Source organism: Pygocentrus nattereri, chromosome 25 (genome assembly GCF_015220715.1).
Source record: "Pygocentrus nattereri isolate fPygNat1 chromosome 25, fPygNat1.pri, whole genome shotgun sequence".
Classification (NCBI taxonomy): Eukaryota; Metazoa; Chordata; class Actinopteri; order Characiformes; family Serrasalmidae; genus Pygocentrus; species Pygocentrus nattereri.
In genome coordinates, this window is record NC_051235.1 from 21,971,696 (window position 1) to 21,985,982 (window position 14,287).

The window sequence follows — 14,287 nt, forward strand, 5'->3', positions numbered from 1 at the left end:
ACGATTTCCTGCACTGACATGATTGCCAGCTCAGTGAAATGAGCAAAACGCTGCTGCCGCACCTCCCGGTTCTGTGGGTCCTGACTCTGTGGCCATGGCTAGGAAGAACAAAAAAAAAATAGATGAATAAACTCCTTCAAATGTTTTTATCCATCTAATTCCCCTTAAAAGTTCAACAAGCTGTTTCTTGTCTAAAACACTAATAGTGTAAGAATGGGGTAATTTAGCTACTGAAGTGCAATCCTAAATCTATGAAAAATGTTAATGTTTGCAGTTTCAGAGGAAAGAGCCCAAAATATTTACAGTGGAGTGAATCTGGATTGATGCAATAAAGGGAATTTCTGACTGACAAGCACAACTTTCACAAAATTACATGAGTTGAGTACATTCAGACAGAACACAAATTTAGTTGATACATATATTTATGCATAAAGCTTATATGTAAACACGTTTTAGTGACCACATAGTGGATTTTAGTACTGGGGCCACTTACGGTGACTTTGAGCCGGTCAATGAAGGAGCGTTTGTTGCACTGTTTCTGCATGGCCACAAGCTTCTCGATCATTTCCTGCTGTTCAGGAGCCAGCGGGGCCACCTCAGGGGCTGGGCTGGGGGTGGCTACAGTAGAGCTCCGGGCTGCCTCCTCCTCATGCTGCTTTTTCATCTTTTTAAGCCGAATTTGCTCCTCTGAGAGCACACCTGAGAAAGTGGAGGGAGATTTAGAAAACAGCACATCTGTGGATGTCAGTGCATGTGTGGGTTTGCATGCAGGCACAATGTCCATGTTAACAATGTACATGAATGTTAAATACTTAAATACTAATCACTGTTTTTCAATGCATCTTTGGTCAATCAGCTGACATGCTCTTGTCATTATGCATTGAAAAAGCAAACTTATTTCAATTTCAGACAGGAAGACAAGAGAAGCCGCTCACATTGCTCCAACATGCCTGCCTCCCTGCACTTCCGCAGCCGGCACTGCTGGCACTTGCGGCGCATGTACATGTCCATCTCGCAGCGGCCTGAGCTCTTGCAGACATACTGTGCTCCTTTTATCACACTGCGTCTGAAGAAGCCCTTACAGCCCTCGCAGCTCAGCACATTGTAGTGGAAGCCAGAGGCTTTATCCCCACACACGCTACACACCTCATTTCCCAGCATTTTGGGAGCGGGGCCCTTCTTCCTCTTCACTGGCAGGCCCTCTACATGTGCAGACACATAAAATACAACAAGAAATAACCAACTTTTCCACAAAAAAATTACAATAAAATAATAATAATAATAATAATAATAATAATAACAATAACAATAACAACAACAACAACAACAAACTGTACATGACATAGCATGTGCTTATAAGCTTTTAACGTGGCTCATTTTCAGACTTTGGTGTTCAAGCAATGCAACTGCATTAGATACACTATATTTCCAAAGTATTCACTCACCCATCCAAATCATTGAATTCCAGTGACCAATCACTTCCATAGCCTCAAGTGTATAAAACCAAGCACATAGACATGCAGACTGCTTCTACAAACATTCCAGCGTGATACTGTGATAGGATGTCACCTGTGCAACAAGGCAAGTTGTGAAATTTCCTTGCTACTAAATATTCCACAGTCAACTGTCAGTGGTATTGTATAGCAATTGGAAATGACAGCAACTCAGCCACGAGTGGTAGGCCACGTAAAATGACAGAGCGGGGTCAGTGGATGCTGAGGTTGCCAACTTTCTGCAGAGTCAATTGCTACAGACCTCCACACTTCATGTGGCCTTCAGATTAGCTCAAGAACAGCATAGAGAGCTTCATGGAATTAGTTTCCATGGCGGAGCAACTGCATCCAAGCCTTACATCACCAAGCGCAATGCAAAGCAGTGAATGCAGTGGTGTAAAGCGCCAACACTGGACTCTAGAGCAGCAGAGATGTGTTCTCTGGAGTGACGAACCATGCTTCTCCATCTGGCAATCCGATAGATGACCCTGGGTTTGGCGGTTGCCAGGAGAATGGTACATGTCTGACTGTATTGTACCAAGTGTAAAGTTTGGTGTAGGGGGGATTATGGCGTGGTGTTGCTTTTCAGGAGTTGGACTCGTCCCCTTAGGTCCAGTGAAAAGAATTCTTAATGCTACAGGATACCAAGAGATTTTGGATAATTTCATTCTCCCAACTTTGTGGGAACAGTTTGGGGATGGCCCCTTCCTGTTCCAATATGACTGCGCACCAGTGTACAAAGCAAGGTCCATAAAGACATGAATGAGCGAGTTTGGTGTGGAAGAACAGAGTCCTGAACCCGACAGAACACCTTTGGGATGAATTAAAGTGGAGACTGCGAGCCAGGCCTTCTCATCCAACATCAGTGTCTGACCTCACAAATGCGCTTCTGGAAGGATGGTCAAAAATTCCCACAAACATACTCCTAACCCTTGTGGAAAGCCTTCCCAGAAGAGTTTAAGCTGTTATAACTGCAAAGGGTGGGCCAACATCATATTAAACCCTATGGATTAAGAATGGGATCTCACTCAATTTCATATGCGTGTGAAGGCAGATGAGCGAATACTTTTGGCAATATAGTGTATGTCTAATCCCTACGATGCACAGTCACATTTCTGTTTTGCAGTGTCAAGCAAAACCCGCATAGTTCCTCTCCTACAATCTAATGTCTTTCTTTTAAGGGTGAAAATCAAGAAAAAATAATGCTAAAAAAAAAAAAATAAATAAAATTCAAAACACTGAAAGATCAGGTTGGGGAAAAAAGAAAAAATACATACCAATAATTACTGACAGGTGAAATTTACATATAGAATAAAAAAATGTCCAGCAATAAATTAAGCACGCATTGATACTGATATTGGTAACAGGTGTCAATTCAAGGTTATGCTTATTTACTCATACTCCTAGAAATGCACAGATACCAACAACCAATATATCCTGATATGATGTGATGTTAGTGTTGCTGCAGTGTTGCTGGACAGTTGATGGTCACATCAAACATTCTGCTTTGGCATAGTCCTGCCAGGCATGGCTGTGTGATATTAGCCCATTTTTAAAAGCATACAATCACAACCAATATGGGTGAACGCAAACAGGCTAGCAAAACGGGGCAAAAAGTCAACATTTGCTACCATATATACCAACATTACTCTGACAAAATTGAGAAGTATACATGTTAATATATATATATTTTTTATTTAGTCTTTGTAAAATAGGTTATAGGGAAACTAAAATGTGAGCTCCTCGGATAAGCCTTGGATATGATTCCTGCTATAACTGTGTTTACAGCACAGATTTACAGATGTACAGAAATGCTTTTCTGATTTCAAATAAAACCTGCACTTCTCCACTGCAACACTACTCGATTCAAGGTAACTAATGCAGCACAGATAGCAAATGCACTTCATTTAAAATCAAGTGGGTTTTAATGATTTAACTGTTACGGTACTTTGCACTCATTTACTCAAACAATTATTTAAATCTAAGTAGGTTACTCAGGATGGTATCAAAATCAGTAACTGCAAGTACTGAAAAACAGCTCGTATTTGCATTCATTTTGGAAAAAAAAAGGCACCACTATTCAACAGTTTTAAATGATGTCAGTCACTTAAGTGATAAACAGACTTTGTCACAGAGACACTCATGAATGGCAGGGTGTCGAGAAACGCATGCATAATGCAGGACTTGTAAAGCCAGTTCGCCTTTGCTAAGAGCTCATTCTTCAGTTTACAGCTCACATAACTACCCCTATCAACAGCCACATAAACATATATTCCCCCATGTGATTACAATAACCTGATCACATTCTTTCCCCATGCGTAACTTTCAAATTGAAGCCCACTGGAGTAAAATGTGCCATAGCAGTCCTTGGTTAAGAAAAACAGTCAGTTTAAAGGTTGAATTTATGTACAGGTCACGATCTACATCTATACCTAAAAAACGTTTTATTTTCAAGTCTTTAGGAATATCGTACATATGCAAATACCAGGACACTACATAAACTCTAACCTAAATAAATATAGACCCCAACATACCTGGAGCAGGTGTGTCAGTGGAGGGATCCACCTTGATGTCGCTAGGTTCCATGGGCAGTGTGTCGCTCAGCTCGTCAGGAGAACTGGAGAATGAAGCGGGCTGACTTGGAGAAGAATGAACCTCATGTTTCACTTCTGCAACTGAAGAGCCCTCCTTACTGACACAGCCCAGACTCTCCCCTGCAGGGAACACACACACTAATATAGTAACATCAATTCAGAATTTGCACAGTGTCCATCCCTACCTAGAGAACACACAAAAGAAATAGAAATAAAAATACTTCTACACGGACACTTTACGTCTGGCTCCCTATACTTACTCTCTCAGTACAATTAAGAGAAAAATAAATTTTAAAAGGAAATCAGCAGTACAATACAACTAAGTACAATACAACTAAGCCAGTAAAATACAACTAAGTACAATAACACCAAGCATAAACTGCATTGGGATACCTACCTAACATTTGTACAAGCACTGACCACAAATTAGTAGCTAGATGTGTAAAAGTGAGACTGAATGCAATACTTTATGTAGGAAGATCTTACCATGACTAACATCACTGATATCAGTTGCAGAAAGGGTGGTCATCTTCTGCACAGCAGCTTGTCATAACGGACCAACACCACCTGAAAACCACATAGAAAAGTAATTCTTTAACTCAAAATTGAGCAAGGATTTAATCCAGTGCTGCTGATTTCTCATAACTTAAACTTTTGATTCAGATCTGCATATGATTTTAAATAGAAAAGCTTTTTATCATGCAGTATCATGGCTGATGGAGGTTCTGACTATTACAGATTTGCCACCTGACTTTCCAAATGGTAACTAATTTATAATAATGTTTAATATTGGAAGCAAAGATCAGATTTGGTGTGCCCCACCTTGATCATTTTAACATCCTAAACCTCAAGACATAGCCAGAAATATACTAATCTATCTACTAACAAATCAAGTATATGACATTGATAATGAATCTTTCTTGGTAGTACAAATAAAAGCTACATGCAACTGATGTCATTCCACAACTTCAGATGCTACATACACTGTAGCAATAACAGAACATTATCACATGCTCCTCTGCCTCAAAACCACAAATAAATGGTTAAATACACTGAGGTTTTGTGGTAGAGCCCCAAAATCCCAGCTAACGTCTCCTCTGAACACTGCAATTTAGTGTTTAAGAGTGTTGTCATGAGTAAGCAAAACCAACATGACCAATGAGACTACAGTTCAATAAACATGAGTAACTTTTTATCAAAAGCAGGACCCATGTTGCACAGTCATTCTTTCAATAGCGTGGGAATCATCGCACAGCAACATGGTTGTAAGCAATCCCCCCCAAACACACACCCACTTGAAGTCAATGAAACAGCACTTTTTAAACCAAGTCAGCCTGCAGTACCAACACTCTCTGGGTAAACGGGAAATGAAAGCTAGAAACTGCCTCAAATAAACAGTATTGTAATTTTTTTTTGCTGAGTGTGTAATTACTATTCTTTTTAAGGCAGTAAATTGATTAGGAAGTGAGAGATTCCTAGCATAGCAATAGATGGATTTAGAATGAAGATTGATTTGACAGCAAATTAAAAAACAGAAGGTGGAAAGCTAATCTTAAATAAAGTTGTAGCTAAAATTAGGCAAGTGAAGTTTTCGGTTATCCATCAGGCTGTCTAAATGACAGAGAAATCTCTTTCTGTAACACAATTTTATACCAATTATATGTGGAACAAATTTATTTTCGTGTAGTGATAAAATTTTTGCTCATTAAAGCAGAATTCCATCAATTTTTTCCAAAATTTCTGCACATGTGAATTGTTAAGAAGTAAACGCCTTTTTTTTCTTTAAGATTTATTGCAACTTTCCCCATTATTAGCAATTTGAAAGATAACTCAATAGAAACATTTAGTTTCACAGGTTAGACAGTAAATAAAATGGCCACACGTGTCTTGGTTCGTATCACCACCACAGCAAAGAAAATCGGAGTATACAGGGCGCCATTTCATATCAAACCACTCTAAACTGTTTTTTTTTTTTTTGTTTTTTTAAATCACAATGTAACTATGCATGCAGACATTTGCTAAATTGGTGGAATTCTCCAATGTTTATTTTTCCCCCATTTTTTTCATTCAGGAAAAAGTGAGCATGGATGGAGACATGCATCATAATGTAATTTATGTGTACTTGTTCAAGTACAACTCAATAACACATTTTTTTGTTTATTTAAGCTTTTATTTAAGCTCAAAATAAAGAGTCACTGAAATCATGTGACTAGCTAGTAGTACTACCACAAAGCACAACTACATGTAAAGGCAATACTGTGATTTCTGGCCAAGACATTACTTTAAATTCATATGTGTGTCAACACTCTAACCAAGAACAAACTGCATTAGCTGCACGAATGCACTAAAACAGAAATGCATGTCTGTGGGCCTCTGTGATTAATGCAGTTATGAGTAAGAATGACACATACCCCTGATGTAACTCTTTGTTATTGCCTGTCCATCTTGCTCTGTATGTTGCTAGCAGGTCATGTTGTTTATCCTCTCCAACACTCTGGACACTGTCAGGGGAAACTCCACTCCTGAGAAAGCTTTTCCTGTCCCAGTTATTGGGGACAGAAAAAGGCAAAGGAACAGCCAGAGGAAGAGAGAACGGGAGACGGAGAGAAAGAGATGGAAAGGATGGAAACCAAGGCTCCCTTTTTAAGATGTATGGGTCAAACGCCAGCAGGATTTGTGAGAGGAAAACAAAGAGAGAGTGAAAGAAAGTAAGTGGGAGGGAGAGAGAAAGGGTGGGAGAGAGATAGAGGGAGAGAATTAGAGGTTACTATCGGTCGTTTACATGGCTGTGAAATCCCTGTTGGGCCCGGTGCACAAGCCACCTCTTCCTGTCAGAGCGCGACTCCAAAAGTCCTTCTCACATACATTTCCAAGACTTTGAGACCACTTAAAACTATATCACTTTCAGATCATCTTTCACCAAAGAAACCAACTACTGCACTTACAAACATATATATTCTAAACATCACCAGTGTTTTTGTTATCTTCTGTCTTATCAATATTTATCATTTATCTCACATATTTACACTTAGGTTAACAGCTTGTTTGCCAAGAAGACCTGCCATGGAAACCTGACCAAATCGGAAAACACTGCTAGCTAAAAACATTTACCTACACCTTTTTGCAGAAAAAAATGATTAATTATATTAAAAATAAATAAACAATAATAATTTATATAGTTCCCTTTAACATAAGTTAAAAATATTTAAAAGTACAAGAAGAATAAAACAAAATAAAAGACTGAAAATAAACTACAATTAAATCAACATAGAGAATAGAAAGGGGGGGAAAATGCATTGTGTTTAGAGAAAAGAACTGAAATAAAAAATTTTTTAAAAAATCAATAATAGTGTATATTAAGAGGCTTTTTCTAAAATACCATACATTTGGGGATGAAGCAGTCTACTGAAATGAATTAAGATAAAAAAAATTGTCTAAGAATTTCAACAGACACTGTTAAAAAGATTTTGAAGCACCCATATAAGCCCTAAAGTTCAGTTTATCTATAAAAGACAGCTGTGAAAAGAGGATCTGTAACTGATCCTTTGGAATAATCGTGCTTGCTCTCTATCAGTTGTTCTCTTTGACCGTTTGCTCCGTCTCCCAGCTGTGCCTGGGGTTGCATCACACACAGAATGCCTTCACAACCAGCCACAAACAGGTCGAAGTCCAGGTTATGTCACTGTCTGAAGCTGCCACACACTGCACTTCAACACAGAAGACGACACACCGCAGAATTACAATTTTAATGGAGACACCTCTCTGGAGCTCCAAGATAAGAAGTTTCTTTAGTCTCAAACTCAGAACTTGGTGTCTAAAGTTTTCTTATAGCTCTGCACAGGAGCCACAAGGCTAAACTAGGTAACAAGTAATGGAGACGTACATACCACTGAACACACTTCTGCAAAACTTCCATTACTTATTAGTTACACAAGTGTTGTTGCTTAAGAGAATCTAAATCTAAGAGAATAAAATAAAAAATTCAATAGAAACAACAAAATGTGATGAATGAGAATTGCTTCTTCATTAAACGCACAGCAACCGAAAATAACCTCATCTTGACCTCCCAAGTCCAATGTTCTGTACAGCTCATCAGTGGATTGTTACCTTTGCCCATTAAACTACATATGACAGATCAAAAGACAGTTCATTTGTTGCCACACACTGCAGCTGGAAGCAACATTTGCCCCACTGAATGAGTGTTGATCCTGAATATCTACCTGAATGTAACCAACATTTAATTAAGTTTAGTTCCCTTTAAAGATAGGGGATTAATTTTGCTTTCAGAGCAAAAGTGTGCTCCGTCATTTTAAGCGCATTCTGGCTGCAAATTATCCTTTGCAAAGACACCTTCATCCATTGCATCACAGCAGCAGGGTGACTTACAACTCTCCTACAGAGTGCTGAACCAAGCATATTGATGTTCCTGCATCATATGAGACAGTGCAGGGCTCTAAATTACCTCCCAAAACAGAGTGAAGAGTAGTAGTAGGTGGTATATTGGTTCATCTTGTATATCAGTCAAAATTCTACCTAAAGTATAAAGTTCTGTCAGAACCATTTTACTAGTATGAACCATCCTAATGTTAGTGCCTTTAGCTGGGCAGCTAAGCCATTGCTTTTCATGCGTTTCAATTGAAAATTAAAGCACAGCAGATGCCATTCGGACCATTAAATCATTACTTACTTGACAATTAATTATCAGCTATAATTTCAGGATTTGACAGCCCTCTTCAAGGAATACAGATCAGGCTAAATTAAATACAGCAGATAAGAAAAAAAAAGGTTTCATTCAACAGTCTAGCTTTTCTTTTACCTAGTCTTGTGACAGATGGCAGTGTTGTCCATTCAAATATCTTTTCCTGAAGGGAGGTCTGACTTTATAGGTCGATAAAACAGACGTTTTATGCAAGGTTACTATCTGCCTTAGGTTAACTTGAGTGCAAGCATGTTTCTTGTACTGCAGTTTACAAAAGAAAGTCAGCATTATTATTATTGCTATTATAATAACATTATTATTACCATTATTATCATCACGTATGCTCTGTCAAAAAGAAAAGAAAAGAAAAAAACATCCATATCCTTTCATGCAATTTTAAAGATAAGTCTGAAAAAGGACCACAAATAGTACAGGCACAAAAAATAGGTGAAAGTTAAACTGCAAGATGTTTTAGGAAGTGGTCTCTTCCTATTCTGTACCCGCATCCTGGGCTTCTGTCATGAGAATTAAGAGGAAGGGCCTTTACTACACATAGCTTTATGGGATAATATTGCAGGCATATGATCCAAAGCTAAGAATACAACTCTGCTACATGTGATTAGATGACTCATTAAAAACAATGGTTTTCAGCGTTTCCCCTAGAAAAGCAGCTCAAGCACCTCAGAGTAGGGTGGGACGTGGGCTGTTTACACTAGAACAACAACACTGGGGAGTCGTCCTGCTCCAAAACACATTCCTCACTGTTGTTCTTCTGATTCAATATAGAATTAACAGAAATTAGCAGCATGACCTGCAGAAAAGGTATTTGTTTGTTCCAAACTACCTCACAACTGACACACAGTATACCAAATTTCTAGTGTTGACATCTTTATAAGCATTCACAAACAAGAGAGGAGCTTACTAAACACAATTGTGAGGGAGCATTTACACTGCTATAGTAGATGGTTCCCTACATCTGGGGAAATTAATCTATTCTGGGGTGACTTTAGGAAGGGATTAGACTATGTTTGGCCACAACAGCCACTGTTTCACAGGATTAAGATCAAACTGTAACATAACATACAACACTATTCCTGTGTTTTAAATAAAGCAATTCTAGTGGAGTGGTGTTTCACTTCAGGGCTTTGTCAATAACGCAAAGACAACACACTGACAAAAATTACACCAATGGCAACGTGTCAAATTGCAGCTAAAGTGTATTTACATAAAATAATAATGATGACAGGCTGACGAGCAGGTTAGTAAACAAACACGGAGACAGAACAGTACACTTACATCAACTGATATGACAAAAACTACACTGACACATTATAATGGAGATGCTTTAACCAAACTTATTGAGGTTACTTAGATAACATTAGATAACATTAGACAAAAAAAAAAAACAACAAAAAAACAAAGTGGTGTGGAAAGAAGCATCTACTCCTCAATGTGGCCAAGACAAGGAGATGGTGGTTAACTTCAGGAGAAAAAAAAAGGGCCACAATTACACCAATAAACAACAAGCGACAGAAGCTGGATGACCTATAAATATCACTGTGTCCACCTCAACAACAGGTCAACACTAGGCTGTGTACAAGAAGGGGATGAGCAGACACTACTTTCTGTGGAGGCTCAGGTTCTTTAATGTTTGCAGATAGATGTTGGGGCTCTTCTACCAGTCTGTTGTTGCAAGCGCTGTCTTCTTTGCGGCAATATGCTGGGAGGGGGCACCATTAGAACCGGTGAAACAAAGATGCTTAACAAACTGATAAAGAAGGCTCAATTCTAAGATAAACCTGGGACAGTGTGAGGTGGACACTTAGCTAACTATAATCTATCTTGGACGATGCATCACACTCCCTCCATGGCCTGATGATCAGATGGCGGAGCACCTTCAGCAAGGGACTCATTCAGCTCCGCTGTAGCAAGGAATGGCACAGGAAGTCGTTTTTAACCGTCAAACATCAACCTGTACAACAGTTCATCACTCAGCCAGGACATCATTGTGCACTAGAGCCTATTCCTTGAGCTCAATAGACATCTCTTTGCATTTTGTTGCGCTTAGCAGTATGCTGTTACTGCACTGCTGCTAGTTTACCATATAACTGCACTATACTGGACACTGCAAATCATCAGATCTACTTGCTGCACATCTATGTACTACATCTGTTGCTTACATTTAGTCAGAAGACTGGTGTTTAGAGTTATTCTTACAGTTATTTTACTTATATTTCTTCCAATCATTTTCTCACTAATTATATTTGTTTAATTACATTTATTACTCTTACTTGCAAGCACTATTCCGTTGCTGCTGCAGTAATGTACACATTTTCCTTTGGTATTAATAAAGTGATCCACCTACCAATCTACCTACCCATCTACAGAGCCTTCTGAAATGGCACTGGTAAGCTTGCTCACGATAAACTAACGTAAACCACCTGGAAACAGCGACGTGGTTATCTGTGCTAATAACTTCATCATTCTAAGTGATTCTCAATAGTCTGACTAACGTTAGTCCTTTGGGTCATTTTAGTGCATTCTGATGATCAGGGAATACATTTGCTCCTCAAGCCAGTCTACCAGAGATTAACGTTTACAAAACAACTCACAAAGAGAGATCTTACAGGCTACTCGACCAGTTAGCTCGCCACCACTTAACGTTAGCTAAGCTAGCTCAAGAAAAGGTTACACGAAAAAGCCTGAATATGTTCACTTTGCTGGATAAATTTCAACCGCTGTGTTTGGAAACAACCGACATAGCTTAACGTTATTCCAAATGTATGTATGTCAAATGTATTTTAGCTTCCTAAGCACGCAACTAGTTGCAGTAAAGTAAGCAGATGATGAACTGGAATCCAACTTTATCTACCGGGACTGTCAAAAAGCTAAACCATGACAAACTGAAACCAATTAATCTAAATTAAACTACAATAAGCTAAGCTAACTTAACCGTCAACCACTGACAAATCCGCATTAAATGTAGTAGAACGATTAGCAGACGTTAGCAACTTAGCTAGCTAACTGGAAAATAAAAAATATGAACCCCTGGTGAAACAGAACATCTATCAGTACACTCAGCAAATTTTAACTTTGAAGATGAGACATTTAGCTAAGATGGCAAAAATAAAGTACCGGGACTGGTTTCAGCAATTTACCTCGCTTTGAAGAGCTAGCAAAGCTCTCTCGAACCTCTACGAACTTCCCCAACAACAGCGCTGTGTGCGTGAAGGCAGCGTAATGCCCAAGATGGACAGCCTAAAAAAAAAAAAAAAGTCACGATGTCTTTTTGCTTCCAAAATAAATGTCCTAAATGAGTGATTACAAAACATAAAAAAAGAAAAAAAAAGTATAATAAAGTAAAATATTACATATTTCTAACCAATACATCAGGTTAAATTAATTTGTCTCTGAACTCTCTGACCAAGACCAATCTCCATTAGCTGCAGCAATGCACTACAACAGAAGTGTATGTGTTTTAAATAACACATTAACTGTTGATTCTACATTTAAAATTCATTTTTATTCATTAAAGGTAGTACAATGATTAGCAAACGTTAGCAATTTGGCTAGCTAACCAGTATTACTGTTTCTTAGCATCATAAAGCACTTATACAGAAATTTCAGTTCTGCTTTTGTAAGGATTATGCCATGTTTACCTGACTTTTTTAACTTTATGAGAGGCTAGAAGTTTGTTTATTAGATGTACATGCATGACTGAACATTTTCTTCTGCTATTATGTGGTTTAATAACATTCAAGCCTATTATTGTATGTGTTCATTTTTTAAATAACACATTAACTGTTGATTCTGTTCAAAGGGTAAAAAAAAATATATATATATATACTTATATACACACACACACACACACACACATATATATATATATATATATAAGAGATCATTAAAATCATACAACGCTTTTTTTAATAATCGTACTTGTTCTAAAACACATTACAATCAAAAGCTTAGACGTAATTAACAGAATCATTTTTCATAATGAAAGACATTTGGATCTATTTAGAAGGAAGATCTAACCTAACATTTAGAAGGCTTCTGACTAAATTGAAATACAAATACAAATACTGAAGTTGAAGCATATATACACTGATAATAATAATAATAATAATAATAATAATAATAATAATAATAAATTCAAAAAGTGTAAATAAAATGCGTATCTTCTTTAGTCCTGTTGGAGAAGTATCTCAGTTGGCTCCTCCTGAAGCTGCTTAGGAAAATGATCAAGAGTGTGTAAAACTGCATCAAAGTAAAGTGGGGAAAATCTCTAAAGTAGGGGCGGCACGGTGGCGTGGTGGGTAGCGCTGTCGCCTCACAGCAAGGAGGGCCTAGGTTCGATTCCCTTGCCCCCTTGCACCCGTGACCGGGGTCCTCTCTGTGTGGAGTTTGCATGTTCTCCCTGTGTCTGCATGGGTTTCCTCCGGGTTCTCCGGTTTCCTCCCAGAGACATGCAGTCAGGCCAATTGGACATGCTAAATTGCCCGTGTGTGTGAGTGACTGTCTGTGTCTGGCTGTCTGCCCTGCGATAGACTGGCGACCTGTCCAGGGTGTATCCTGCCTTTCGCCCGAAGACTGCTGGGATAGGCTCCAGCACCCCCTGCGACCCTGACAGAGAAGCGGCTTAGAAAATGAATGGATCTCTAAAGTAATCTAATATAGCATACACACACATTTGCTAAGCCGCTTCTCCCTCAGGGTCGCAGGGGGTCTAATATAGAATATGGTTTTGATTTATTTTATTTTAAATGTATGTGTGTTTTTTTAAATATTCAGTACACTATTTAGTATTACTGTTTCTTAGTATTATATAGCACTTATACTTTTTTTTGTAAGGATTGTCATGGTTTTCCCTGACTTTTTAACTTTATGAGAGGCTAGCAGTTTATTTATTAGACATACATGTATAACTGAGCAATTTCTTCTCTTGTTATGTGGTTTAATAACATTGAAGCCTAATTTTATGCAGACTACCTTTCTCTTGAGTAGCCCATGGGAAGAAAAAAAGAAACACTTTTTAATTACTCAAATTGTCTTCAGCCTTCAAATGTGCCTTAAGATTTTTGAAGAGCACTCTACCACCCCCATGTGGACAATTCTGAAAACATCCATTAGTCAATCAAAGACTGCTTTTTCTTGTGGTCATCACACAATCTGGACATCCTTTTATGTATGTTCTACCACCACATTACAGTTATTTTGAAACTTGTGCTGAATGTCTTGTGCTTAACTTCACACAGCATTTTTTTTCCCTGTATAGCTTTTCGGGTAATACCTCACACCGTTTTAATTCGGATCAAATGTTTCATACGTGCAGCACAAATACATTCATATCACAGTTTCCTTTGGATTTATTTACAAACATGTGGGGTTTACTAACTTGTACTTATACCATCATGATGAGACAAATATTAACCTTCAAATTAAATAAAAAAATAAACAAAAAGCAAAACAAAACAAAACAGTTTAAATGTACCAGTTAA

At 38.1% G+C, this 14,287-nt stretch overlaps 1 protein-coding gene across 2 annotated transcripts in view; it reads right to left on the bottom strand.

The window, feature by feature from the left end:
* The window catches only part of nr1h3 (nuclear receptor subfamily 1, group H, member 3), an 18,164-nt gene extending 6,132 nt beyond the window's left edge, over positions 1 to 12,032 (bottom strand). The window contains exons 1-7 of one of the 2 annotated variants that reach the window (XM_017703618.2): positions 11,945 to 12,032; positions 6,499 to 6,726; positions 4,574 to 4,654; positions 4,028 to 4,207; positions 936 to 1,202; positions 494 to 699; positions 1 to 98 (exon numbers count right to left, since the gene is read on the bottom strand). The exon at positions 1 to 98 is cut by the window's left edge and continues 82 nt beyond it. In XM_017703618.2, coding sequence (XP_017559107.1) covers positions 1 to 98; positions 494 to 699; positions 936 to 1,202; positions 4,028 to 4,207; positions 4,574 to 4,616 — 794 coding nt within the window. In that variant the 5' untranslated portion in view covers positions 4,617 to 4,654; positions 6,499 to 6,726; positions 11,945 to 12,032. Of the gene's footprint in view, positions 99 to 493; positions 700 to 935; positions 1,203 to 4,027; positions 4,226 to 4,573; positions 4,655 to 6,498; positions 6,727 to 11,944 lie in introns of both variants that reach the window. The other variant, XM_017703617.2, reaches the window with a different exon arrangement.
* Positions 12,033 to 14,287: the final 2,255 nt, after the last annotated feature.